Below are 25867 nucleotides of genomic sequence, written 5' to 3'. Positions count from 1 at the left end.
GGAGGGCTAGGCCCTGTTGCTCATAATTACCCTAATGGAACTCCTTCCAACAGTGCAATGCAGTCCAGCTTCATGTAATAAATTCCATTTCTGGCCCAATGCTGGCCACTGCAGGGAACACAAAGATGAATAAGATAGTAGTCACTTCCCTTCGTTGGGTAACATGGCAAATAACAGTACTTCTCATCTGGGCATAAGCCCCCAGTCAGCTGCATTAGAATCACCTGGACTTATTAAAAATGGCCCTGCACATGGAGATTCAGATTCAATGGCTTTGAGGTGGTACTCTGAAATCTACATTTTAAAATTTAATTTTGTTGGCTGGGCACAGTGGCTCACGCCTGTAATCCCAGCTCTTTGGGAGGCCAAGGTGGGCGGATCACCTGAGGTCAGGAGTTTGAGACCAGCCTGGCCAACATGGCGAAACCCTGTCTCTACTGAAAGTACAAAAAATAGCCAGGCATAGTGGTAGGCGCCTGTAATCCCAGCTACTCAGGAGGCTAAGGCACAACAATGGCTTGTACAGGTACACGCCTGGGAGGCGGAGGTTGCAGTGAGCTGAGATTGTACTGCTGGACTCCAGCCTGGGCGACATAGCGAGACTCGGTCTCAAAAAATAATAACAATAAAATAAAATAAAATAAAATTTTATTATTTGTTTTTATGAAACATTTTTGTAGTTCCAAAGCTAAAACGATGAAAAGTCTAATTTCTATCATTGTCCATCTTATCCTCTCCTCTCCCTTCTGCTATGGGCATCATTTTAGTAATTTTTGAGTTATCTTTCCATTGTTTCTCTGGAAAATATAGGTATGTACATATATATGGACATACAGATACTCATATATACACATGAAGTCTGCATTTTTTTTACAGGCTTTGAATATACATTCAAGTTTGGGAACCAGGCTCTAGAAGCAGACATGATTTACAGGACATGTGACCTTGGAAAAATTTCTTAAATTATCTAAGCCTCAGGTCCTTCTTCTGTAAAATGGAGTCTTATTTTATAAAAGCCTAATACAGATTAGCATTTAACAACTGCAAGCTATTACTATTCATATCAACATGAGTCAGGAAACGTTTTAGGTACTCCGGATACAGCAATGTAGAAAACAAAGTTCCTGCCCTGAGGGAACTTATATTCTAATGTGGAGTGAGAGATGCGATAATAATTAAATACACAAAACAACAGTAGATGGTGACCCATGATTAGAAGATAAAGCTAAGAAAACAGCACAGTGGTGGATGTGGCAATCTCTTTCATATAGGATACGTAGGGAAGGTTCCGCTGATTTGGGTGACATTTCAGCAGAGAACTGAGTGAAATGAGGAATGAACCATATATACAAAGGTAAGTGAGTGGCAGGCCGAGGAAGCAGCAAGTGTAAAGGCCCTGAGGTGGGTATGTGCTTTGTGCACTGATGGAACAAGGAAGGCTGTGTGGGACTGGTACCAGAAAGGCGTGAGAGGTAAGTGCACAGGAAACAGGGAAGTTACCAGGGCCTCAGCATGTCAGATGTTGCCAGACAGGGTAAAGACTTTGGAACTTATTCTAGTTGTGACGTAATACCATGGGAGGGTTTTGAGCCGAGGATGGAATCAGATTTAGGTTTTCAAAGTTTCACTCTACCTGGTAGATAAAAAACTGAAAATGGCACAATGGCAAACATAGGGTGGTCAATGAGAAGACTACTACAGTAATTCAGGTGACAGATGATGGTGCCTTCAAGAGTAGTAATTATCAAGACAGAAATGACTGGATTTCAGATTTATTCTAGGGGTAGAACACACAAGATTTGCTGATAGATGGGATATAGTGTAAAACAGAATGAAAGAAGTCAGGAACGATTCCAAAGCTTTTGGCCTTAGTCAAAGAGGTAAATAGAAATGCCACTTGCTGAGATGTAAGATACAGGAGGACAGGCATGTTTGAGGGGAGAGGAATCAAGAACTGTTTTGGTTATGCTATGAGACATCCAAATGAAGATGCTGAAAAGGCAGCAGGATTATACATATTTGGAGTTTAGAAAGAAATCACCCTCATCATGTTCCCCTGATTTCCCTTTTTTTTTTTGAGATGGAGTCTCGCTCTGTTGCCCAGGCTGGAGTGCAGTGGTGCGATCTCAGCTCACTGCAAGCTCCGCCTCCTGGGTTCACGCCATTCTCCTGCCTCAGCCTCCCAAGTAGCTGGGACTACAGGCGTCTGCCACCACGCCCGGCTAATTTTTTATATTTTTAGTAGAGACAGGGTTTCACCATGTTAGCCAGGATGGTCTCGATCTCCTGACCTCGTGATCCGCCTGCCTCGGCCTCCCAAAGTGCTGGGATTACAGGCATGCGCCACCACGCCCAGCCCCCCTGATTTCTATTTCCTAGGAGACAGAGTATGTTGTCTCTAAGACATTTACACCTTAAATATTATTTGGCCCTGTGTGACCTGCCTCTGGAAATTCCTGGACGAACTTTGCATCCAAAGGCACAATGTAGTTAAAAAGGGGTAATGACTAGAAACAGCAATAATTACTGCTGCTCAAATCTGGAAATAAAGCACTTTTGAAGCAGGAGGCAGTTAATGGCCTCTTGTAACCTAATGTGTATCAAAGCACCTTAGGAAGCAAAGAGCATTTCTCCTGTTTGGTGGGTGATCAAGGAAGGCCAAAAGCTACCTATCATTTCAAAACTGTGTTCCTGAAAACCACAGGTGCAAGGAATTTTTACTGTGACAAAGTGGAGTTACTGAGAGTCTAGGAGCACTATGTGCTAATGGTCCAACAGGAGATCGGAGTCAAGGATTCTGACGGGCTAAGTCAAGTGTGGCAACAGCTGCATTAATCCTTAATCCCTTTCAGAAACATGTCCTTAGCTGAGTTGGGTACCCCCTCATCCATGTTGCAATAATAGGCAGCATACGTCTCTAGTATCATAATCTGTTCACATGTCTTTATCCCCCCAATGTGTGTCCTAGGAGCACAGGCACCGTTTCTTATTCATCATTGTATTACTGTCCCTAGCAAAGAGAATGGCCCATGTAGGCACCTAATATGTATATCTGATGAAGCAATGGGGGAATTAATCCCTTCATGCAGCGTCACGTCTTTCATTTAAAAACTTTCTCCTCCTCTATTTAAATGTTTAATGAGAGCATTTAATGACAGAAATTGGTTTTCTTGAGATGTCTGGAGGAAATAGGATTCTCCTCTTGACCCAAAGGACTAGAACTGCTTACTGTGGAGGTGTGATTTTAAAGAGACCCAGAGCTGCTAAAGGAGGAAGGGTGCACATTAACATGAAAATTCTTCATGAAAGGACCCTACAGAAGAAGTCATGAAGAACTCTGCAAGGATGACTCGGTGACACTGTGAACAGCTGATGCACATAATATCAGACACACCAAGATTCCATGAGGCCCATCATGGTTACCTATGTAGCCCAGTATAAGATCTGATTAAGGGATCTGAATCATCTTTTTATGGTCCTTGATTTCTAGGACCTAAATATTAGGAGGAAAGTTAGAAATGATCTCCTTGGTCTTTGGGGGCTGGTATCAAACCAGTCACTCATAGTTAAGAGCACAATGTTCACCGTTATCCCTGAAACCTTCATTTGTATTTCAGAGCACACAAGAGATGTCTGTCCCTGCCTTCTGCACCAGTCAATCCCAAAAGGACTATGCTAGTTTTTATGGATTAGGTTTCATGACAGTCTGGAAACTCTTCCGCCTACAGAGTTAGGTAACTTGGACACTTTGGATATAAGGTAATCAACCACTTGGCTAGACTCAAAGGTTAGCTAACTACATGAGTTCCCTACAGGAATGAGAAGTGAACGAGTGATCACTATAGGGAAAAAATAGCATATGGTGTTAACTTGTTCTATGCCCCCAAAACCAGGGTTGACTTTCATCTAGAAAACAACACAAACATCTGGACAACTTCAAGCCCCTGGCAGGCTGAGAACTTCTTACTGCTTTGGCCCTCTAAAATGAAGACTTCTTGGGAATCAAAACGGGCTAAAGCTGAGCACAATTAAAAAGGAAAGCTCATCCTCTCACTCTGCACAGGCAGCAAGAGCAAGGGGAACTCCCCTAAATGACTGGATCACTGGGATCACCCAAGCAGCCCCATAGACATCGATGTCTACAGCCGGTGGTCATCTCTCTGCTTTCTCTCATCCCAAGCCCCTCTCGGGTAGCATCCAACCGAAGCCCACATGGATGAACGCCTGTCCACTTCCCCGGCCTCAGAAAAGATCCGGGCCGCTCCCGTGCTGACTCCGCCTCGGCCCCGCGGCCCCTCGGCTCACCCCAGGCAGCGAGACAGTCGATTTGAAGAGGCAGCTTTTCTAGGATCGGCACTGGCTCGAAAGCGTCGTGCATGGCGGCAAGGGGAGAGTCGCCACCGCCGTCTCGCCCACAGTGTTCCGGGCCGGGTTGGGGTCCGGAACGAGGCTGGGCTAAGAGTAGACCGGGATCCGGCCAGGATGCCCCCCAGCTACAGCCCCTTCAACAACACAGCCATCGTCAACCCCGGACTTCCTGCTGGTTAGGCCCGCCCCTTCCGCAGCCGAAGTCCCGCCCCTTCCTCCCGGTGCACTGTCAAGGAATTGACTTGTTGCTGAGTTGCCATTGTCACTCTGACCCAGAGCCACTCTGTCCCGAGTAGCCATGGGCTTACCATAGAAGGAACAAACTGTTAATCTTAGAACTGTTTTAGGCAATGGGTGTGATGGTTAAAAACTCGGCCTTTGGCGTCAGACCTCAGACGGAGCTCTACCAATTAGGAAATTCGCTGTGATTTAGAAAATTTAATATTTCGATGCCATACTTTCCTAATCTGCAAAATGATTTGTGTAAATACCTGTGATCCAGTATCGTGAGCGCTTAGCAACACCTGACACACACTAAGCTCTCAATAAATGGTAGCTTTAGTATTACCATTATATCCCAATTAGTACAAGCACCTTACCTTTATGCTTTCATGGTTGTTCTAGACCAGCAAGAACAGCAGTAGCAGCAGCACCTGTGAACTTGTTAGAAATGCAAAGTTTCAGGCCCATCCCAGTTCTACTGAATCTGAAACTCTGGAAGGAACAGTAATCTATGTTTTAATAAACCCCAAGGTGAGTCCATGCATTTAAAAGCTTGAGAACCACCATCTTAGGCTAGGGTTGTTCAGTGGTACCACTACCCACCTTTAGGACAGGATAATTTCTTGTTGGGGGAGGGGGCATGTTCTGTGCAATGTAAGGTGTTTAACAGTATCCTTAACCTCCACCCACCAGATGCCAGTATCTTCCCTACAGAGGTATAAAAATGTCTCTTTGCTGTATGTCCTCTGGAAGGCAAAATCACCCTGAGAACCATTTGAGGCCAATGCTTTTCAAATTTAATGTGCATACAAATCACCTAGAGACAGTGTTAAAATGCCTCTTTTGATTCAGTAGGACCAGAGTAAGACCCTCAATTGAGCATCAAAAATCTCCCAGATGTTGCTCGTCCCTGGATCACATTTTGAGTAGCAAGAGTTTAGGCAACAGATGATTCACTAACTCTTGAAAGGGAGTGAAATAAGCCTCCTTTTAATTTGATGATCACATTCCTACCAATTCAACTTTCCCAAGTTGTGTCTTACATCCTAATATTCCTTTTAGGAAGGTGTCATGGCTCTTCCTCCTACAGGACCCGGGACCTGTACTGTCTGAGGTTACCTTAGTATTCCCCTTGAAGACTTAAAAAACAACAAAACTTAGTTTGAGCTGCAAGAATGATCTATATCTGGTAATTTCCCCCTAGGAAAACATCAGATAGGTCAAAAAATTAAGCATTTGGGTTTAAAGCAAAAATGTAAAAGAAAAAGAGTAAGTCTATGATATGAAGCCAAAAAAACTGGTCCTGGTCATTTTATTTTTACACAGTTATCAATTTCTTCATATGTAAACTAGGAATACTTGTCCCATCTTAACAAATGCTGTTCTGATAATCAAGTGAAAGCACACTTTCAAGTAGTCATAAACACAAAAATTGCTAAACAAATCCTGTGTTACAGCTGATTTTCACCATAGAGGCTGATCACCTTCTTAAAAATTTAGAATTACCAGCTGTTGTGCTGGAAGAAGGTCTAGTACCTTTTCGTTCAGGCCCAAAACCCTAAGGTTTATATTGTTTTACAGATTAGTGTAAAGCTATAAATTTCTTCTGAACCTGTCCTAAGAAATGACACACTATATCCACTCCCAGTAATACAGAGAGCTGTAAGCAGAATTATCAGGGCCCAAGCTATAGAATTTGTACTATACACTCCTGCTTAACACAAGGGTTTTTTTTGTTTTTTTTTTTCCTAGTCTCAAGTCAACATCAAACCAGCCTAAAAAAATAATTTGACCAACTATCTTGCTGCATTACAACTATTATTCATCTGCTAAGTTTTAATATGCAATAGCAGCATGCAATAATACCACCAGCCTTTGGCTAATGAATTAGCATGAGAATATAGTCAGTTCTTCAGACTGCAGTTCCTCAGAGATACTTCCCAGGAAACTTTTTTTAAAATCACCATAGCAAAGAGTTGTAGAGAAACTATCTAAGGGTTAACACTTTCACTGTAGTATGAGTTAGTGAAGATTGTGGTCATGTGGTCATTGGTTTTAACAGAAAACAAGATAATCTAGAATAAAAGCCATGGAAGGAAATGTTTCATAAGTTTGAGAGAAACGGTCTTCAGAAAAAGTTTGAAAAAAATGAGAAAAATCCATTAATTTTGTTAAATTTTTTATATTAAAAAGTGGCATGAACTTTTTATGTAGAACAAAAATCTTGGGAAGGCAAAATTGAATAAAACCATTAAAACAGAAATAGAGTGCTTCAAATGAATCCCATCACCTTGTGATGTCCCTTATAAACAGGCTCTAAACCAATACCAGATACCAGAACAGTCCATCCTAAAGAATGAGCAGCAGTCCAGGGCCTCCACATTACTTCATGCAATAACTGTTTAAATTAAGCCAGCAGGACCTGTTTCCTTTGTATAAGCTACCACTTCTGAAGCATTACAGTTCCTCTAGCATGGTGCTCAATCACAGCACTTGGAGCACCTCTCTGCATAAAGGCAAGCAAAACATTGCCTAGGACCCTGCAATGCCACCCTTGGAGGCTTACAAAACAGTAGTTAAAAGTTTCGGAGTGTGCACCACATTGCCAGCAATGGGATGTGTCACAATAGCAGATGTCAAAAGAGTTAAGCTAATATTTCTCTTTAAAGTACATCTGAAATAGAAAAATCTTTAATATACACCATTTGTAAACAAAATTGCACTTGATTTTGCTTTTTTAAATGATCTGAATCATACTGTAACAGTTTCTTTTTTCTTTCTTTTGATCACTCACAGAATTATGGCTCCTTAACTCAGAAGGGCCCTTTTTTCTCAAAACAACCTCTGCGAGATGTAACCTTGACTTCCCAGGAAAATTAAAGGTAGTTAACAATTTCCCCCATCACCTATGTAACTCCCTAAATAAATAAAAATTACAGGCAGTTGCTCCTGGAGATTACATATTATGGTGTTGATGACAGTCCTTTAGAAGACGTTAAACTTTTTAGTTTGTCAGATTAAAAAAATGAAACATTACAGAAAGTTCAGGAACAACACATTTAAGTTGCATGAACATCCAGTCAGAGTCTGGGAGGAAAGGGGGCATCAGTGTTGTAAATATGAAGCTTGCAGATTTTTCTCATCTTATGAACTTGTTTTCAGTAAGATGTTCTCTTTGTTCTGACACCTCTTGCCAACTCCAATGCCCAAAGATCAAGGAACAGATCAGGATGTCATTGCTTCCTTCAATCCCATGGAGCCGTACAGAAGACTGACACAGATGCTGATCTCTTCCCTGATAGGAGCCATCTTTAACTGCAAATCTTCCCATTCCTTACTCCATTTTGGACCTTTCAAAGTGTGTGATCATTCGTTCCTAGGGACAAAAAAGGTTTAAGTATATTAGGTTAAACTGATCTATATTCCAAATAGCTTCTATATAGACTATCCAAGCAAACATCTTCCACGAGTACTTGTTTATGTTAATTAAATGTTTAGAGAAATGGTTCCTAAACATTTATGAAGATTTTGAACCTACAGATGTCCAGACCTCACCCAAGAACAACTAAATCAAAAGCTCTAGGCTTCTGGACAGCAAATCAGCACTCAGAAGGAAATGTATAGAGTCAGTTAAGATGACTAAACAAATATTTACATAAGATTAGGCTTTAATAAAAATGTGTACTTCCTCTAATTCAGGAATTTAACTTGAAGACCCAGTGAAGGATGAGGGCAAAGATGTGCACATAGTTAACACTTTGCACTTTAGAATGGTTAGGAGGGTAGATTTCTTATGTGTTTTTTACTACAATTTTAATAAATCATGTAAAAAATAAAATTACATTTAATTTAATATAGTATTTACAGTATCCCATTTCAATTAAAATAATTAATGCACTACCATTAAATTTCCCTTCTTAGGCAATTTTATACCTTAGAGTTAATTTTCATTTTTCTTCTGCTTCATTTGCTAAGTACCTCTCACTGTTGTATCACAAACCGACAGAACTACAAATCCTTTTTGAATATAATCAATCACATCAGATAATCTATAGATGTTTCCCTTTTTCTTAAAAATATCCTTTCCAATGCTCTCTGTTCTCTACTCCATCCAAGCCTGTTGCCCAGCTGCCAACCTGAGAATTTCTTACATCAGACTGGGAATTTTTCTTGTCTGTGTTGGACCCTTTATTTCCTAGATCCCAAGTCTTTTTCTTAGCTTCCTCATTTTTGTGGAGAACATTTTCTACTGCTTTCCTCAGAAACTGCATATAGGACATCAATTATTTTACTTCTTGTGTGGCTGGAAACATCTTTATTTTACCCTCATAAGGATAGTTTAGTTGAGTACAGAATTCTAGGTTGAAAATAATTCAAAGGCTTTGTTCTGGCTTCCAAAGATGTTGTTGAAGAGCCTTATGCCATTTTGATTCCTGGTCCATCATGTATATTGTTTCTCCTGTAATTCATTTAAGTTCTTTTTCAGTTTTAAGTGAAAAAAAGGCCTTGGAGAAAGTGATGTCAGCAAGATGACAGAACAGGAAGTCCTGGACCCTCCTTCCCCCTAAGACACACTGATTCAGTAACACATGGAAAAATTCCCTTTGTGAGAAATCCAGAAACCAGCTGAGAGTCTTCTGCACTATCGGAGAGCATGAAACCAGCTGTATCAAAGTCAGCAGAAGAGTCTGAGGCACCCTCTTGCCATAATTCTTCCCTTCCCATGGACCCAGTACAGTACCACATGATAGGGTGGAAACCCTCAGCTCCCAGCTTCTCTTTGGAGAGGGAAGGAAATGACTGGAATGTACACCCAACATTCTGACTTTTCTGGAACCTGCACAAGAGACTGTTTTCTGTCTTGCCTGAATCCGAGAGCTAACAACAAAGGGCCCAGGTTGGAAGTTGCTGAAATCAAAAGTGGAAGTTTGGACTAGCAAGTATGAGCGCACCACAGCCCCTCCCCCAGCTCAGTGCAGAGTAAGCAGTTAGAATCCCCAACATCCCCAAATCCCAGCTTTTCCCTAGGGAGGAGAGTTGGACTGTGAAAATGTTCCAACTTTGTAAGAGGTTACCCGAGGGAATACTTTCTGTAGGGAATGGTTTGAAGCACAGATGGGACCAGTATACTTTAGGTGCCTGGGGTCAGTATAAATAAAAAAGAGCTGGGCTATGCCACTGGCTCCAGGAGACCCATGATACAGCAGATGAACACAAAAGGGAGCAAGAGATTATAAATTCCTGGGGAGGGAAAAACCCAGCAAATCCCTCTGATTGGGAATATATATGCAGAAGTCCAGAAAAGATATAATACAGAGTGGGTTAGAGAGGTCCTCAGAATCTCCATGCAGGATGACTGGTGAGGGTGTTCTCCTGTACAATGCCAGTCCATGAACACTGGAAAGGTAACTGTTTTTTTCTAATGCACTGAAACCAACACAAGGAATTAAGGAAAATGGAGAATCAGAGAAACATGGCCCAAACAAAGGAAGATAAATCTCTGGAAACCAACCCCGATGAAACAGAAGTATAGGAATTATTTGAAAGAGAATGCAAAATAACTAGCATGAAGATTTCAACAAACTCAGGAGAACAATGCATGAACAAAGTAAGAATTTCAACAAAAACATACAAAACATTTTAAAAAGTATGCCAACAAATTGGATAACCTAGAGCAAAATACATAGTTCCTAGAAGTACACAACCTACCAAGACTGAATCATCAAAGAATAGAAAATCGGGGGTGTGGGGGTGGAAGAAAAAACACAACCTGGTAAGACCTACAACAAGAAAGAAGATTCCATCAGTAATCAAAAACACCCCAACAAAAAAGCAGCCCAGGACCAGATGGCTTCTTTAGTTGAGTCCTACCAAGTATTTAAAGACAAAGTAACACTAATCCTTCTTAAGCTCTTTCAAAAAAATTCAAGAGGAAAAAATGTATTTGGAAGGATCTTCCAAACTTATTCTATGAGGCCAGCATTACCCTAATGCCAAAGCCAAAGACATGACAAGAAGAGAAAACGACAGGCCAATATCCCTGATGAGCACAGACGCAAAAATCTTCAACAAAACACTGGAAAACAGAATTCAACGGCACATTAAAAGAATCATACACTATGACCAAGTGGAACAAAATAGAAAGCCCAGAAATAAAACTACACATATATGGTCAACTGATCTTCGAAAAGACAGACAACACTGCACAGTGGGGAAACTGATAGTTTCCTCAACAAATGGTGCTGGAAAAACTAGATATTCACATGAGAAAGAATGAAAGTAACTCATCTTCATGATACACAAAAATCAATTCAAAATAGATTAAAGACTTAGCCAAGTCAAAATAGATGAAAGAATTAGACATAAGATCTGTAAACCACAAAACTCCTAGAAGACAACCTAAGTTTCTTGAAATTGGTCTTGGCAGTGATTTATTGGCTATGACACCAAAAGCACAAAACAACAAGAGCAAAACAGACCAATGGGACTACATCAAACTAAAAAGCTTCTGCAGAGCAAGGGAAGTACACAACAGAACGAAAGGCAACCTACAGAATTGGAGAAAATATTTGCATACCACATACAGTCATGTATCACTTAATGACAGGGATACATTCTAAGAACTGTGTCATTAGGCAATTTCATAGTTGTGTGAACTTCACAGAATATACTTACACAAATCTAGATGTTATATAGCCTACTACATACCTCGGCTATATGGTATAAACCTATTGCTCTAGGCTAAAAACCTATACAGCATGTTACTGTACTGAATACCAAAGGCAACTGGAATACAATGGTAAGTATTTGGGTACCTAAAGATATCCAAACATTGAAAAGGTACAGTAAAAATACACTATTATTTTATGGGACCACTGTCATATATGTGGTCTGTTGCTGACTGAAATGTGGCATAGGACTGTTTCTGATAAGGATTAATATCCAAAATATATAAGAAACCCCTACAATTCAACAGCAAAAAAAATCAACTAACCTGATTAGAAACTGGGACAGGGACTGGAAGAGACATTTCTCAAAAGAGGGCTTCCAAATGGCTGACAGGTATATTAAAAAATGCTCATCATAACTAATCATCAGAGAAATACAAACCAAAACCACAAGGTGTCACCTCACACCTGTTAGGATGGCCATTATCAAAAAACAAAAAATAACAAATATTGGCGAAGAAAGAAATTGGAACCCCTGTGCCTCGCTGGTGGAAATGTAAAATGGTGCAATCACTATGGAAAACAGTATGAAAGCTACTCAAAAAATTAAAAAAAAAAAACTACCATATAATCCAGTAATCCCACTTCTGCATATATACCTAAAAGAAATGAAGCAGGATCTCAAAGAGAAATGTGCACTCCCATGTTCACTGCAACATTATTCACAATAGCCAAGGTATAGAAATAACCTAAGTGTCCACTGACAGATAAATGGATGACGATAACATGTTACATATATACAATGGAATACTTGTCACCCTTAAAAAGGAAGGAAATTCTGACACGTGCTACAACTTAGATAAATCTTGAAGACATTATGCTAAGTGAAATAAGCAAGCCACAGGAGGACAAATACTGCATGATTCCACTTCTATGAGTTATCTAAAATAGAACTCAAAGGCAGAAAGAAGAACGGTAGATGCCAGGGGCTGAGGGAGGGAGAAAGGAAGAGTTGCTATTCAACAGGCATAAAATTTCAGTTAAACGAGATGAAAATGTTCTAGAGATCTGCTGTACAACATTGTGCTCATACCTAACAATACTGTAATGTACACTAAAGGAATTGTTAAGAGGGTAGATATCATTATGTTTTCTTGCCACAAGAAAGCCTTATGTATACTTGCAAACTCTTGCACAGTGTTTTCACAGAGGAAAATATGAACAGATGGCTGAACTCAGTGCCACCAAATTACTATAGCAAACTTGCATTCCCATGAAGGGCACAATCAGGTTTCACTTAATCAGCCTTCTCTGCTTATAGCAGCTCATGGAGAGCTGAAGTCAAAGGGAAGCCCTAAAGGCAACTAATTAGCAGAGGAAGACCTCAAGAGGGAGATGTGAGAACAGTAGAATATACCGCAGAAAGCAAAGTGTTTGGCAGATAGGTTCAAATCTGAATGGTAGAGTTCTCAATTATTTCAATGCATAGAACAGCTAAGGAATTTGATACTGTACATGCTGTATCAAATATCATGTCAGTGAGAAATGAACAAATCATTTTTAGCAGCCAATTCAACACAATGAATCAGAATCAGACAAGATGCTTCCAAAAGGCTTCCTGAAAAAAAAACAAAAACAAACAAAAATTCTATAATGACCTAATATCCAGAACATGTCCAGAACTAGTTTCCATGAACTCAGGCCACAATTCTTTTTTTTTTTTTTCTTTGAGATGGGGTCTCACTCTTTTGTCCAGGCTGGAGTGGCATGATCTCAGCTCACTGCAACTTCTGCCTCCAGGACTCAAGTGATCCTCCCACTTCACCTCCCAAGTAGCTGAGACTACAGGTGTATGCCACCATCTCTGGCTAATTTTTGTATGTTTTGTAGAGATGAGGTTTCACCATGTTGCCCAGGCTGGTGTCAAGCTCCTGACCTAAAGTGATCCTCCTGCCTTGGCCTCCCAAAGTGCTGGGATTACAGGCATGAGCCACTATACCTGGCCCACAATCCTAACATAAGACTTCATGTGAAGCCTTCTAGATTAACTGTATGGAGGCCAAGTAAAAGATTAAAAACATAAATATTAGAGGTACTAATTATAATCCTTACTATCTGAAGAAGGTAGTGACATAAATATTATGAAATAGTAGGTAAAAATTTAGATTTTGTTTTGGTCTACTATATTCCTTTCTCAATATTTTTCCTTATTATTTTTGCCAATATTAGATTAGGGTTAAATTTGCATTTCTTACAGACAAAAGAACTAGATGGTGGAGAGTACTGTATCCAATTTAAACAAAAACATTCTCAAGTCTGACCGTGTAACTTTGAAAAGTGAAACATGCATAGACAGATGCAAAGAAAGGAAAGATTCTTGAATGTTTGAACTCTATTAGTATTTCTATTCTTATCCTTTTCAACTATATAAACTACAGTTTTCAGGCCACTACTGAGTCAAATAAAGAGAATCTCCATGAACAGAGGATTCATGACTTTCTATTCCGTCACCATATACACAATTTATGCATGTGAATTGAGTACCAACCTCATCTGAATCCAGAAGGGCTGGAAGTGCTCTGCAGAGAGAAGGAGACACTGAATTGAACAATGTAGAATAAAGCCATAAATGGTTCATAAAAGACATTGGAATAATGCAATTTAAAGCTTTTTTATAATTATCTAAGATATGCTTTTTATTAATGGCCCTTGTAGGGAAAATAAACAGCAAATACAATAAGCAACAGTTACAGAAATTGTACAGCAAAAAAAAAACGTATTTTGCAATGCGACAGGACCAATGTTTCATTAAAATTATAGCCCAGGAAAGGAACTAAAAAATTTCAAAAGGAGTATCCCATTCATTTTAAGATCTACTACATAGCTAAATCTTTCTAAGCAGAAATGTCATCTAAATGAATAAACCCAATTAATTTTGTTTGCAGATTATTCCTATTCTTTTAATTATTTTTCAGTATCTTGTATTTTCATGAGCATAACTTGCTCATTTAAAATAACAACATAGTACTAACTTTGAAACAGGATTCTTGTGATAATCATTCAAAAACTTACACATCTGTCACAGAAGAAGGAACATTCTCTTCTACCCACTTCAAATCATCTTCCTGCTGGGAACATACAAATACCACTCGTTACTAAAATGCACCACATAATACATCTCAAGTAAGGATATAAAGGCCTTAAATCTTGTCTTTCTTAATTCTGTAGCAGTACATTCACAAATGGGACTGCTGACAGAAAAGTCAAATATTTTAATTTTTAAAAACATTTTTAAAAATCCCTTTGACCAACATCTCCCCAGTTCTCCCACAGCCCCGGTAACTACCACTCAACCCTCTGCTTCTAGGAATTCAACTTTTTTAGATTCGACGTAAGTGAGATCATGTGGTATTTGTCTTTCTGTGCCTGGCTTATTTTATTTCACGTAATATCTTCCAGCCTTCTTCACACTGTTGCGAATGACAAGATTTCCTTCTCTTCTGAGTCTAAATAGTATTCCACTGTATATTGAAATACACCACCTTTTCCTTATCCATTCATCTATTGATGGACATGCAGGTTGATTCTGTATCTTGGCTACTGTGATTAATGCTGCAATGAACATGACAGTGCAAGTATCTCTTTGACATACTGATTTCATTTCATTTCAGTATATACCCAGTGATATGAATGCTGGATCATAAGGTAGTTCTATTTTTAATTTTGAAGAACCTCCATACTATTTTCCATAATGGCTATACTAACTCACATTCCTATCAACAGTGTGCAAGGGTTCCCTTTTTTCCATGTCCTTGCCAACACTTGTTATTTCTTCATTTTGATAAATGCCATTCAAACAGTTGTGAGGTGTTATCTCATTGTAGTTTTCATTTGCATTTCCCTCAGGATTAGTAATGACGAAAATTTTTTCATATACTTGTTGGCCATTTGTAGGTCTTATGTTAAGAAATGTATATTCAGGTTCACTGCCCATTTTTAAACTGGGCTATTCGTTTTCTTGCTACTGAGTTCCTTATATAAATTGGATATTAACCCCTTAACAGATGCAATGTTTGCAAATGTTTTCTCCCATTCTGTAGGTTGCCTTTTCACTTTGTTAACTGTTTCCTTTGCTGTGCAGAAGCTTTATAGTTTGATGTACTCTCACTTCTCTATTTTTGCTTTGTTCCCTGTGCTTTTGGGGTCATACAGAAAAAAAATCACTGCCAAGACCAATGTCATGAACTTGCCTCCTGTTTTCTTCTAGTAGTTCTACTGAGGATTGGAAAATGGGGCAAAGAACAAAGACGAGTGGAAAAGTCATACTTACTGCTTTGTTAACTTTACTATTTCCATTGGGTTCTTGTTTGGTGCTTCTCATTTTCATTCCCTCTGTAGAAGAAAATAAACGTACACTGGTTAACTTTGTGAACAGACTGACAATGATGGCAAAATGGATTCAGAACTTTTTTTTTTTCTTTTTTTAAATTAAAAGCCCCAAGGTTAGTTTAAGCTTTCTAATACTTGTGAAGTATACAACAGATGTTTCTCCATCTTTACATGTATGCTGGGAAGTTCAAAGCAAAATTTTTAGCTCACTTCTAGCAAGTAAAATGGATACTTAATGTGCAATTACTTACTGAATTTACTATGGCTTCATCTTAAGAGTCACACCCTTATTTTCTTTACCCTAACTTCATCCCATACCAAATATAGGAACAACATAGTTACAAAATGATAAACAATGTACTTATAGAAAAAAATATTTAAAGTACTAATGAGACGTGAATTTTATGACTACCAAAGCTTTCTTTCAGCATAGGTTCCTTTTGTTCATCTTCCTCCTCTTCCTCAGACAATGGTGAAAAGGCAAACCTAACACAAGGAAAAAATTAGAAAACTTCAAAAACTGCTATACCAGTTGCATTTTACAAAACTAATTATTGAAACTGCAATTATAGTAACTCATTAAATCAGTTTAATAATAAAACTTCTTCCCCTTCAGAAAGCTCTTAATTGCCTATAATAGCAAGGGAGAAGCAGGACAGTATCATATTTATGAGTGCAGGCTCTGCTGAATACTACCTGTGACATTAGACTAGTTACTTAATCTCTCTATACCCAGTTTCCTCATCTGTAAATAAGGGGATAACAGAACACTACTAATAGGGGTGTTTTGTAAAAGTCAGTCATTACAAATAAAGTGCTTAGAACAATACCTGTGTCATTTAGTAGGCAGTCAACAAATGTTCATTCATAAGGATATGTATCAAATAGAATTAGGTAAATTCTCATCTAATTTAAAATCGCAGCCTTCAAATTGGGAGTTAAGAGAAGGGAGGCCTATTCCAGGTAATTTAAAATTTCAGCCTACAAGTGGGAAGCTCAGAAGATGAAGGTCTGATCTGGTATATCTCAGATGCCTTTCCTTTACAACTTCCAAGAGATTCAGCAAAGCAGCTCCCAGACACGTAATTCCTAGAATGTTTTAGCTTTTATTTATTTATTATTATTATTTTTTTGAGATGGAGTCTTGCTCTGTTGCCCAGGCTGGAGTGCAGTGACATGATCTTGGCTCACTGCAAGCTCCGCCTCCTGGGTTCACGTCATTCCCCTGCCTCAGCTTCCTGAGGAGCTGGGACTACAGGTGCCCGCCACCACACCCGGCTAATTTTTTTGTATTTTTAGTAGAGACGGGGTTTCACCGTGTTAGCCAGGATGGTCTCGATCTCCTGACCTCATGATCTGCCTGCCTCAGTCTCCCAAAGTGCTGGGATTACAGGCATGAGCCACCGCACCCGGCTGAATGCTTTAGCTTTGACCTCACTCTATACTTCCCATTTTATTGTTACCACTTTCATTCTACCTTGCTTTTAAAACTCCCTTTCATGATAAAAATTCTTAATAAACTAGGAATAGAAGGGAACATCTATAACTTGTTAATGGGTAACAAATTCCATGGTAAATATCATAGTTGATGATATTTGAGAAGCATTTAATGTCAGAGTAAGATAAGAGGGCCCATTGGCATTGACTCTATTCAATATTATACAGGAGGGCTTAGCCAAGCTAATAAGAATCAAAATTGAGGCAGAAGATTATCTGGCAAGAAAGCAGCTTGTAATGATTACTTTAGACAAAAATCTATCTGAAAAGAAAATGTGGAAATTATCAGAACTAACAATGTAACAGGAGGGTTGCTGGGTATGATATACATTAAAAAAGCGAACCGGACATGGTGGCTCACGCCTGTAATCCCAGCACTTTGGGAGGCTGAGGAGGATGGATCACTTGAGGTCAGGAGTTTGAGACCAGCCTGGCCTACATGGTGAATCCCCGTCTCTACTAAAAGTACAAAAATTAGCTGGGCACGGTGGCAGGTGCCTATAATCCCAGCTACTCAGGAGGCTGAAGCAGGAGAATCCCTCGACCCCGAGGAGCAGAAGTTGCAGTGAGCCAAGACTGCACCACTGCACTCCAGCCTGGGTGACAGAGCAAGACTCCGTCAAGAAAAGAAAGAAAGGAGACAGAGACAGAGAGAGACGGGGCGGCGCGGGGGGGGAGGCAACAGCATTCCCACATATTTGGAAAAGCTGTATATATTTTTAAAGGTTGCATTCGTAAGAGCCACAAAAATTTAAATCAGAAGTTACAAAACATAATTGAAGGACTAAAAAATGGAGAGATGCCACAGTCAAGGAATTATCAAAAATATATAATCTCCCTAATTCATTAATTCAATTAAGTTCCAATCAAAATCTTAATAGGTTTTCCTAGAATTAAACAATCTAAATTTTTTTTATTAAAAAACAAAAGCTGAGTGTAGTGACATGTACCATTAGTCTCAGCTACCGAGGAGGCTGAGGTAGGAGGATCCCTTGAGCCCAGGAGTTTGAGTCTAGCCTAGGCAACACAGCAAGACCCCATCTAAAATAAAAACATTTTTAAAATAAAGGGCAAAAATTTAACACCAAAGGCTTTTCAAACATTTTTTTGAGACAGGGTCTCGCTCCATTGCCCAGGCTGGAGTGCAGTGGTATGACCATGGCTCATTGCAGCCTCAACATCCTAGGTTCCAGTAATCCTCCCAACTCAGCCTCCCTAGTAGCTGGGATTACAGGCATGCACTACCATGCCCAGCTAACCTAAAACAATTTTTTTTTTGGTAGAAATGGGATCTTGCTATATTGCCAGGGCTGGTCTCAAACTCCCGGGTTCAAGCAATCCTCCCAGTCAGGCCTCCCAAAGTGCTGGAATGACAGGTGTGAGCCATCACACCTGGCTAAAGGCTTTTTTTTTTTTTTTTTTGAGAAGGAGTTTCACTCTTGTTGCCCAGGCTAGAGTGCAATGGTGTGATCTCAGTTCACTGCAACCTCCCCTTCCCGGGTTCAAGCAACTCTCCCGCCTCAGTCTCCCAAATAGGTGGGATTACAGGCATGCGCCATCACACCCAACTAATTTGGTATTTTTAGTAGAGACGGGGTTTCTCTAGTTGGTCAGACTGGTCTCGAACTCCCGACCTCAGGTGATCCTCCCACTTCGGCCTCCCAAAGTGCTGGGATTATAGGCGTGAGCCACTGCGCCCAGCCCAAAAGCTATTTTTAAAAGAGCCAGATAGTATGCAGCTAAGCCTACACTTATAAATATGATTAGAGGTTCAGGCCCTCCAGATACCACGATTTATCAGAAGCCTAGGGTAATTCAGACAGTGTGCTACTGATGCAGGACCAGAACACAAGAGAGTAGAGAGCCTAGAATCAAGTAATTCTTGGTGCATGAACATCTTGTGATTTTTTTTTTTTTTTTTTTGAGACGAAGTTTTGCTCGTGTTGCCCAGGCTAGAGTGCAATGGCACAATTTCAGCTCACTGCAACCTCTGCCTCCTGGGTTCAAGCGACTCTGCTGTCTCAGTCTCCCAAGTAGCTGGGATGACAGGTGCCCACCACCACGTCCAGCTAATTTTTGTCATTTTTAGTAGAGATGAGGTTTCATCATGTTGATCAGGCTGGTCTCAAACTCCTGACCTCAGGTTATCCACCCGCCGCCTCAGCCTCCCAAAGTGCTGGGATTACAGGCATGAGCCACCATGCCCGGCCTGATTGTGAAATTTTTAAAAAGTCATTAGAGAATAATTTTTTGACCTCACCTTAGGCTAGATAAGAATTTGCCAAAATAAGAGCAAAATGTACAATCCTTGAAGGGAAAAACTAACTCTGTATTTCTGAGACTTTGTATGATTGAAAACAGCATTAAAAAATCAAAAGATAATTAACTGGCAGAAAATATATGCAATACTTAGAACAAACAAAATATTGGCATACAAAATATATTAGAAATTCCTACAAATTGGGCCTGGTATGGTGGCTCACGCCTGTAATCCCAGCGTTTTGGGAGGCCAAGGTAGGTGGATCGCTGGAGCTCAGGAGTTTGAAACAAGCCTGGGCACATGGTAAAACCCCATCTCTACAAAAAATAGAAAGATTAGCCCAGTGTGGTGGTGCACACCTGTGGTCCCAGCTACTCGGGAGGCTGAGGTGGGAGGATCATTTGAGCCCAGGAGGTGGAGGTTGTAGTGAGCCAAGGTTGCTCCACTACACTCCAGCCTTGGCTTCAGAGCGAGACCCCATCTCAAAATAAATAAATTCCTACGAATCAATACATAAGTGATTGTTACAGTCTGAGTGTCTGTCCCCTCCAAAACTCATGTTGAAACCTAATTCCCAGTGTGACAGTGTTGGGAGTTGGGCCTAATGGAAAGCATTTAGGTCATGAGGGCTCCACTCTCATGAATGAATTAATGCTGTCATATAAAGGGTTTTCTGGAGTGGGCTCTCCCTTTTGCCCTTCCACCTTCTGTCATGTGATGACCCAGTAAAAAGGCCCTCACCAGATGCTGACACTGCTAGCCAACAAATTTCTGTTCATTATAAACAGTCTGTGGTATTTTGTTATAGCAGCAGAAAATGGACAGAGACAATGATCAATAAGTCAATAAAAAATAAGCTAAAGACCCAACCTTAAATGCAAAAAGTAACAATATTAATTCTCATCCACCAAATCTGCAAAAATTAAATAAAATGATAGGACATAAAAAGAGGGAAGAAAAAAACCCTTTCATACCATTGTTATTAAATATGAAATTTCCTTCAGGTTTCTTTCGGGAACATAATCTGAAAATACTTTAAAAATTACAAATACACATATCCTTCAATCTAGCAAATCCAAGCCCACTCATTAAGTATTTCTTGAGTATGTGCCAGTGTGTAGTGAGAAATTAACCTTCATTGACTAATGTGAGGTTATCTCTACACCCATAAAATGTCCTGTCTTTATTTGCCTGGGGACTTTGGCCGACAGTCTAACAGTATGGTTTATGATAGGGGCTTTGGGCCATGCCGTATCAGTTTTGACCTCCAGAGGAAATGGTTTCAGCCTGACTGCCAGGAGGGGTTGGAAACTAAAAGTCAGCAACAGAGACAGTATGTGATTGAGCCCCAGTAAAAACTCTGGACATTGAAAGCTCAAATCAGTTTCCCTCGTTGGCAGTAGTCTGTGCATACTGTCACATATTTGGCTGGGAGGAGGTAATACATTCCAATAAAAATCTTGAGTGCTGAACATCAATGGGCTTTCCTGGACAGAAACAATGTGTTACTACATTTTTGTTGCTGGGGAAAAGAACTGACTTGATGTACTTCCTCAGAAGAGAGACAGAACACAAGGAAAGAACATACAGATTTCCCTAGACAGACCTGCTATCACCATTTTGTCGTAATACACCTTAACTGTAAGCATAACTGTATGCTGCGTCCCATGAGGCCTTCCAGTAAATTGCTGAACATTAGGGTGGTCTTGAGGACCCTGACACACCTCAAACTGGAAATATCCCAAATGCCCAATAATAAGAGAATATGTTAATGTAACTGTACTACACATGTCCCATATTTATGCTATCCATGAAAATGAATGAGTTCAATTAAACCTGTTACACTGGAAGGAATGTCCACAATGTACTGTTACAAAAGTAATGGAAGATTCCATAAGTGAACAGGGAAAAGACACATTATAACATACAGTTAATACTGAAGTCACGGAGAAAGGGGGCAATGTTTTAAAAGAAAAGGGGAGAAAAAATAAAAGGTAATGCAAAAATTTTTTAATGACTGAGGAAGGGAAAATATTTAAATACAAATACAGCTAGTGAGTAACCAGTAGATCAACAGACGGATATAAAAGAAGCGTCTCCAGAATGTAAAAGTTCTTTCTCAATAGTGTGATTTCAGATCTTCTTTATTTTCTTTCATGACTTTTCTCTATTCTTTGACTTTTTTTGATAAACACATATAAAGTGCATAGTTTGAAATGACAGCAAGGCCATTTTCATCGGGTAAAAGGATTTCACCTATTTTCTATCTCAATCTTTCACTGGTAAGTCTGGTTATAAAATTAGTCGTTTATACCATGTTACCCTTTCCTTCTTTGGTGGTATGGGTGTTTAATATAAGCTCTTAACCGTCTAAATGCAAATGAGGGGGGAAAAGAGAGAAAAAAGGCATATTCACAAAATAAAGATAGGCAGTTCCTAAATGTCTGAAATTTGCCTATAGTTGGACAAATCAAATTTACACATAGATTTTTAATTTCAAAGCTGGTTATGTAAGTTTTAATTTTACCCTTTCTATCATTACAAAGTGAGCTGGGCTGCTGGTTACAGAAGTTTTCTTTCCTTCTAGACACTAGACAGGAGAGACTCAGTATAAGTGACACAATTACATCTTTTTTTTTCTTTGAGACAGAGTCTCACTCTGTCACCCAGGCTGGAGTGCAGTGGTGCCATCTCGCCTCACTGCAACCTCCGCTTCCGGGTTCAAGCGATTCTTGTGCCTCGGCCTCCGGAGTAGCTGGGATTAGAGGTATGCACTGCCATGCTCGGTTAATTTTTGTAGTTTTACTAGACGTGGGGTTTTGCCATGTTGGTCAAGCTGGTCTCAAACTCCTGGATTCATGTGATTTGACACCTTGGCCTCCCAAAGTGCTGGGATTACAGGCATGAGCCACCGTGCCCAGTTGACACAACAGATGATATATCTATCTCCCTTGTTTACTATACAAATACTTACAGGCATACTCGGTTTTATGGTGTTTCATTTTATTGTGCTTCCCAGATTCTGTGGCAATCCTGCATCAAGGAAGTCCATTGGTGCCATTTTCTAACAGTAATGTGCTCACTTTGTGTGTCAGCATTTTTTTTTTTTTTTTTTGAGATGGAGTCTCGCTCTGTCACTTATGCTGTGCAGTGGCATGATCTCGGCTCACTGCAACCTCTGCCTCCCAGGTTTAAGCGATTCTCCTGCCTCAGGTGCCCAAGTAGCTGGCATTACAGGCATCCACCTCCACACCCAGCTAATGTTTGTATTTTTAGTAGAGACGGGGTTCCACCACAGTTGTCAGGCTGATCTCGAACTCCTGACCTCAGGTGATCCGACTGCCTCGGCCTCCCAAAGTGCTGGAATTACAGGCGTGAGCCAGCACGCCCAGCCCCTGTGTCAGCATTTTCTTTCTTTCTTTTTTTTTTTTAACAATAAAGTGTTTTTAAATTAAGGTGTGTACATTTTTTAGACATAATGCTATTGCATACATAGTAGACTATAGAATAGTGTAAACATAACTTTGATATGCCCTGGAAAAAACAAAAAATGCATGTAACTCAGTATCTGCTTTGTGATGGTCTGAAACCAAACTTGCAATTTATCTCCATAGCATGCCTGTGTATTTATCACAAAATGTCAGAGCTGAAAGGAACTTCATGTTGCTGGGTTTAATTCCCCCTCATTATATAGAAAGGGAACTACTAAGGCCAGAGAGGTAGAGAGGCCACATGCCAAAAATCGTGAAGTTAAGAGGAGAGCTGAGATAGGAACCCAGTTCTTCTGATTCCAGGCCCAGTGTTCCTTCCACTATATGACACAGCCCTGATACTGTCTCCCAATGCACCACCCCTAGTTGATGACATGGTCATCTCATGTTAGCAGAGTAAACAGAAGAGTCCAAGAACCTCTGGTTGTTTGCAGACGGTCGCCACAGAACCATGATGACAAAGAGGATCATGGAGAACAGCAAGCGCCAGATGGCATCGTCTACCCACAGCTCCCGCCAGTCCTACAATACGGGGGAGAAGTACAACATTTATAAACCTTATCTTAACCCCTTGTTCATAAAGCCTTTGGCACAGAACAAAAATCACGTATTTGTTCATTCAAGTTATGTTTACTAAGAGCCTGCTATGTGCTTAATACTGTGGTAAGGGTGGGGAAACAAAGTGAATGAATGTAGTTTTTGCCCTTGTAGTGCTTACTGTTGTTAAAGAAAATGCATCAACAGAACAGAGTATTTGTCAAAGCTTCATCATCCCTCTGAGAAGCTTTAAGAAAGGGTTTTATACAGGGTAAGAGAAAGTTACCTTATACAGGGTAAGGGAAAGTTACATTAGGTTGGTATAGTTTATAATTTTCATTTTCATTTATTTATTTATTTTTAACAAAATAGAGCCTTAGCTGCTTCTAAAGAAATCCTATTGGCCACAGTCTTTGAGCTCAGATCTTAAGGACGTGGCTTCTATTCAGGTTAGTATTATTTACACATATGGTACTTAATATTTAGTACTCTGGACTTCTTAAGATTTTTAGTTAAAGTAAGACTGGGTTGTAGCATACTGTAGTTATAACTTAAAAAATTCTCTCCCAAAACTGGGAGAATACAGTCAGATAAACAAAAAACTATCTACTATACCAAGCACCATGATAGTACAGAATACTTAGGAGGAGGGAAGTATTACAACCCTCAGAGTAGAGACCTAGTTTTTTATAAGGTATGTAACTCAGAAGAACCTTACTACTGTCATCAACATCATCAGTTGTTTATAAGACAGTACATTATTCATAAATGTGCTTATAACTCACCGACTGACATGTCACTATTCTGAACTTCATGGTTGTCCAGATGATAAACACAATAGACGCTAACGGTAAATGAAAAACCAGGTCAGAGTATGAATGCTGGTTTACATCCCCAGTTACATTCCCCCATTTCTGGTTAAGTGGAATCCCACACACCCCAAACTACCAAATACATCACAATTCTATGAGTTATTTTAACAAGTGTATTCAATACAAATGTACTGTATACCTGCTATCAGCAAGGCTCATGATACATACTCTGGCCAATCCTTTCTGTATTTAAAGGATAATTTGGTAATAATTTTATTTGCCATCTACTACATCAGTAACCATCGTGGTTGGAAAATAAGGTATTGGAAATATAGCTCCTTCCAGCATTATCAACATCATTTTTTTCTCCTTTTATCCCTAGTATAGTAATGCTAATTCTTCTTTGGCTGGTCAGATGAAAAAAAAAAAATGGCTGATAAAACGACTGTAACACAAGCAGAAGAGCTAGTTCCAATCATAAATCAGACCTCACTATTCCTGGTACAAGGGTAATGAGGTAGGCAAATTAGCCTAGTTTGGTTACAGTCCATCTAATCTCAATTTCTTACATAGGCTTGCTGACATATGGAAAAGCACTATAATAGCAATGTACCCTAATCTAAAATTCTACAACTACTTAATAAAATTAAACAAACATGTGGTAATGTCTTCTAAAAGGAGCACTCTCTGGCACTTAAGCTAACTAACCTCAAGACAAAGAATGCCTCAAGAAAGAATGCAAATAGAAGAGGGATAAATGAAGAACTGAAATATGAGGTTGATTTCCAGCTACTGTACGAAAAAATAAATAGTTCTCAACTTCTTTAAAACCACAGATCCTTCTGAGAATTTGACAAGAGCTAAGAATCCTTTTCCAAGTGAAATATACAAAACTTTCTATGCCTACCCATGGCCTTTCAGGTTAAGAATCTCCATTCTAAACAGATCACATTTGAACTCCAAGAAGAAAGTCCCAGACTTACCTGCCACTGCCAAAATAAGCGTGTTGGTGAAATGCCGATACAAAGAGAGTTTTACAATGTTCCTCCGAAGTTTTAATAGCTTCATTGTTTGAGTCAGGCTAATAAATATGTGTTTGCAGGTCAAGGAATTCAACATTCAGGAAAAAACAGTAAGCTAGCCAAGTAGTTTTCAGGTTTCTTTGAGGATCTGGGGTCATGCTAATAAACTTATAGATCTCTCAGAGGCCTTATAGCTCTCTTATTCTCACTTAATCTCACAAACACCTCAAGATTAATAAGAAAGTCGTCATTTTCTTTTCTTTTCCCTTTTTTTTTTTTGGTGAGGCAGGGTCTAGCCCAGGCTAGAGTGCAGTGGCACAATCACGGCTCACTGTAGCCTTGCCCACCACTGAGGCTCAAGCAATCCTCCCACCTCAGCCTCCCGAGCAGCTGGGACTACAGGCATGCGCCACCAAGCCCGGCAAATTTTTAATTTTTTTTGTAGAGATAAGGTCTCGCTATGTGGCTCAGGCTGGTCTTAAACTCCTGGCCTCAACTGATCCTCCTGCCTTGGCTTCCCAAAGCGCTGGCATTACAGGCATGAGCCACCATACCTGGTCGAAAGTCATCATTTTCAATGAGACATTAAACAGGAGACAGA

The 25867-nt window shown here is 39.8% G+C and overlaps 2 protein-coding genes across 5 annotated transcripts in view; both read right to left on the bottom strand.

Moving 5' to 3' along the window:
• The window catches only part of VPS39 (vacuolar protein sorting 39 homolog (S. cerevisiae)), a 46863-nt gene extending 42311 nt beyond the window's left edge, over nt 1-4552 (bottom strand). For both annotated transcript variants that reach the window (XM_011989255.1, XM_011989256.1), the window contains exon 1: nt 4306-4552. In XM_011989255.1, coding sequence (XP_011844645.1) covers nt 4306-4378 — 73 coding nt within the window. In that variant the 5' untranslated portion in view covers nt 4379-4552. The remainder of the gene's footprint in view (nt 1-4305) is intronic.
• Nucleotides 4553-6756: 2204 nt separating this feature from the next.
• The window catches only part of TMEM87A (transmembrane protein 87A), a 66402-nt gene continuing 47291 nt past the window's right edge, over nt 6757-25867 (bottom strand). For all 3 annotated transcript variants that reach the window (XM_011989250.1, XM_011989251.1, XM_011989252.1), the window contains 8 exons: nt 25228-25336; nt 24218-24276; nt 23314-23417; nt 16060-16133; nt 15589-15650; nt 14331-14386; nt 13807-13837; nt 6757-7966 (listed from right to left, as the gene is read on the bottom strand). In XM_011989250.1, coding sequence (XP_011844640.1) covers nt 7925-7966; nt 13807-13837; nt 14331-14386; nt 15589-15650; nt 16060-16133; nt 23314-23417; nt 24218-24276; nt 25228-25336 — 537 coding nt within the window. In that variant the 3' untranslated portion in view covers nt 6757-7924. The remainder of the gene's footprint in view (nt 7967-13806; nt 13838-14330; nt 14387-15588; nt 15651-16059; nt 16134-23313; nt 23418-24217; nt 24277-25227; nt 25337-25867) is intronic.

The sequence above is a fragment of the Mandrillus leucophaeus genome, unplaced genomic scaffold, assembly GCF_000951045.1.
Source record: "Mandrillus leucophaeus isolate KB7577 unplaced genomic scaffold, Mleu.le_1.0 Scaffold35, whole genome shotgun sequence".
NCBI lineage: Eukaryota > Metazoa > Chordata > Mammalia > Primates > Cercopithecidae > Mandrillus > Mandrillus leucophaeus.
This window is presented reverse-complemented; position numbering and strand designations above follow the sequence as displayed.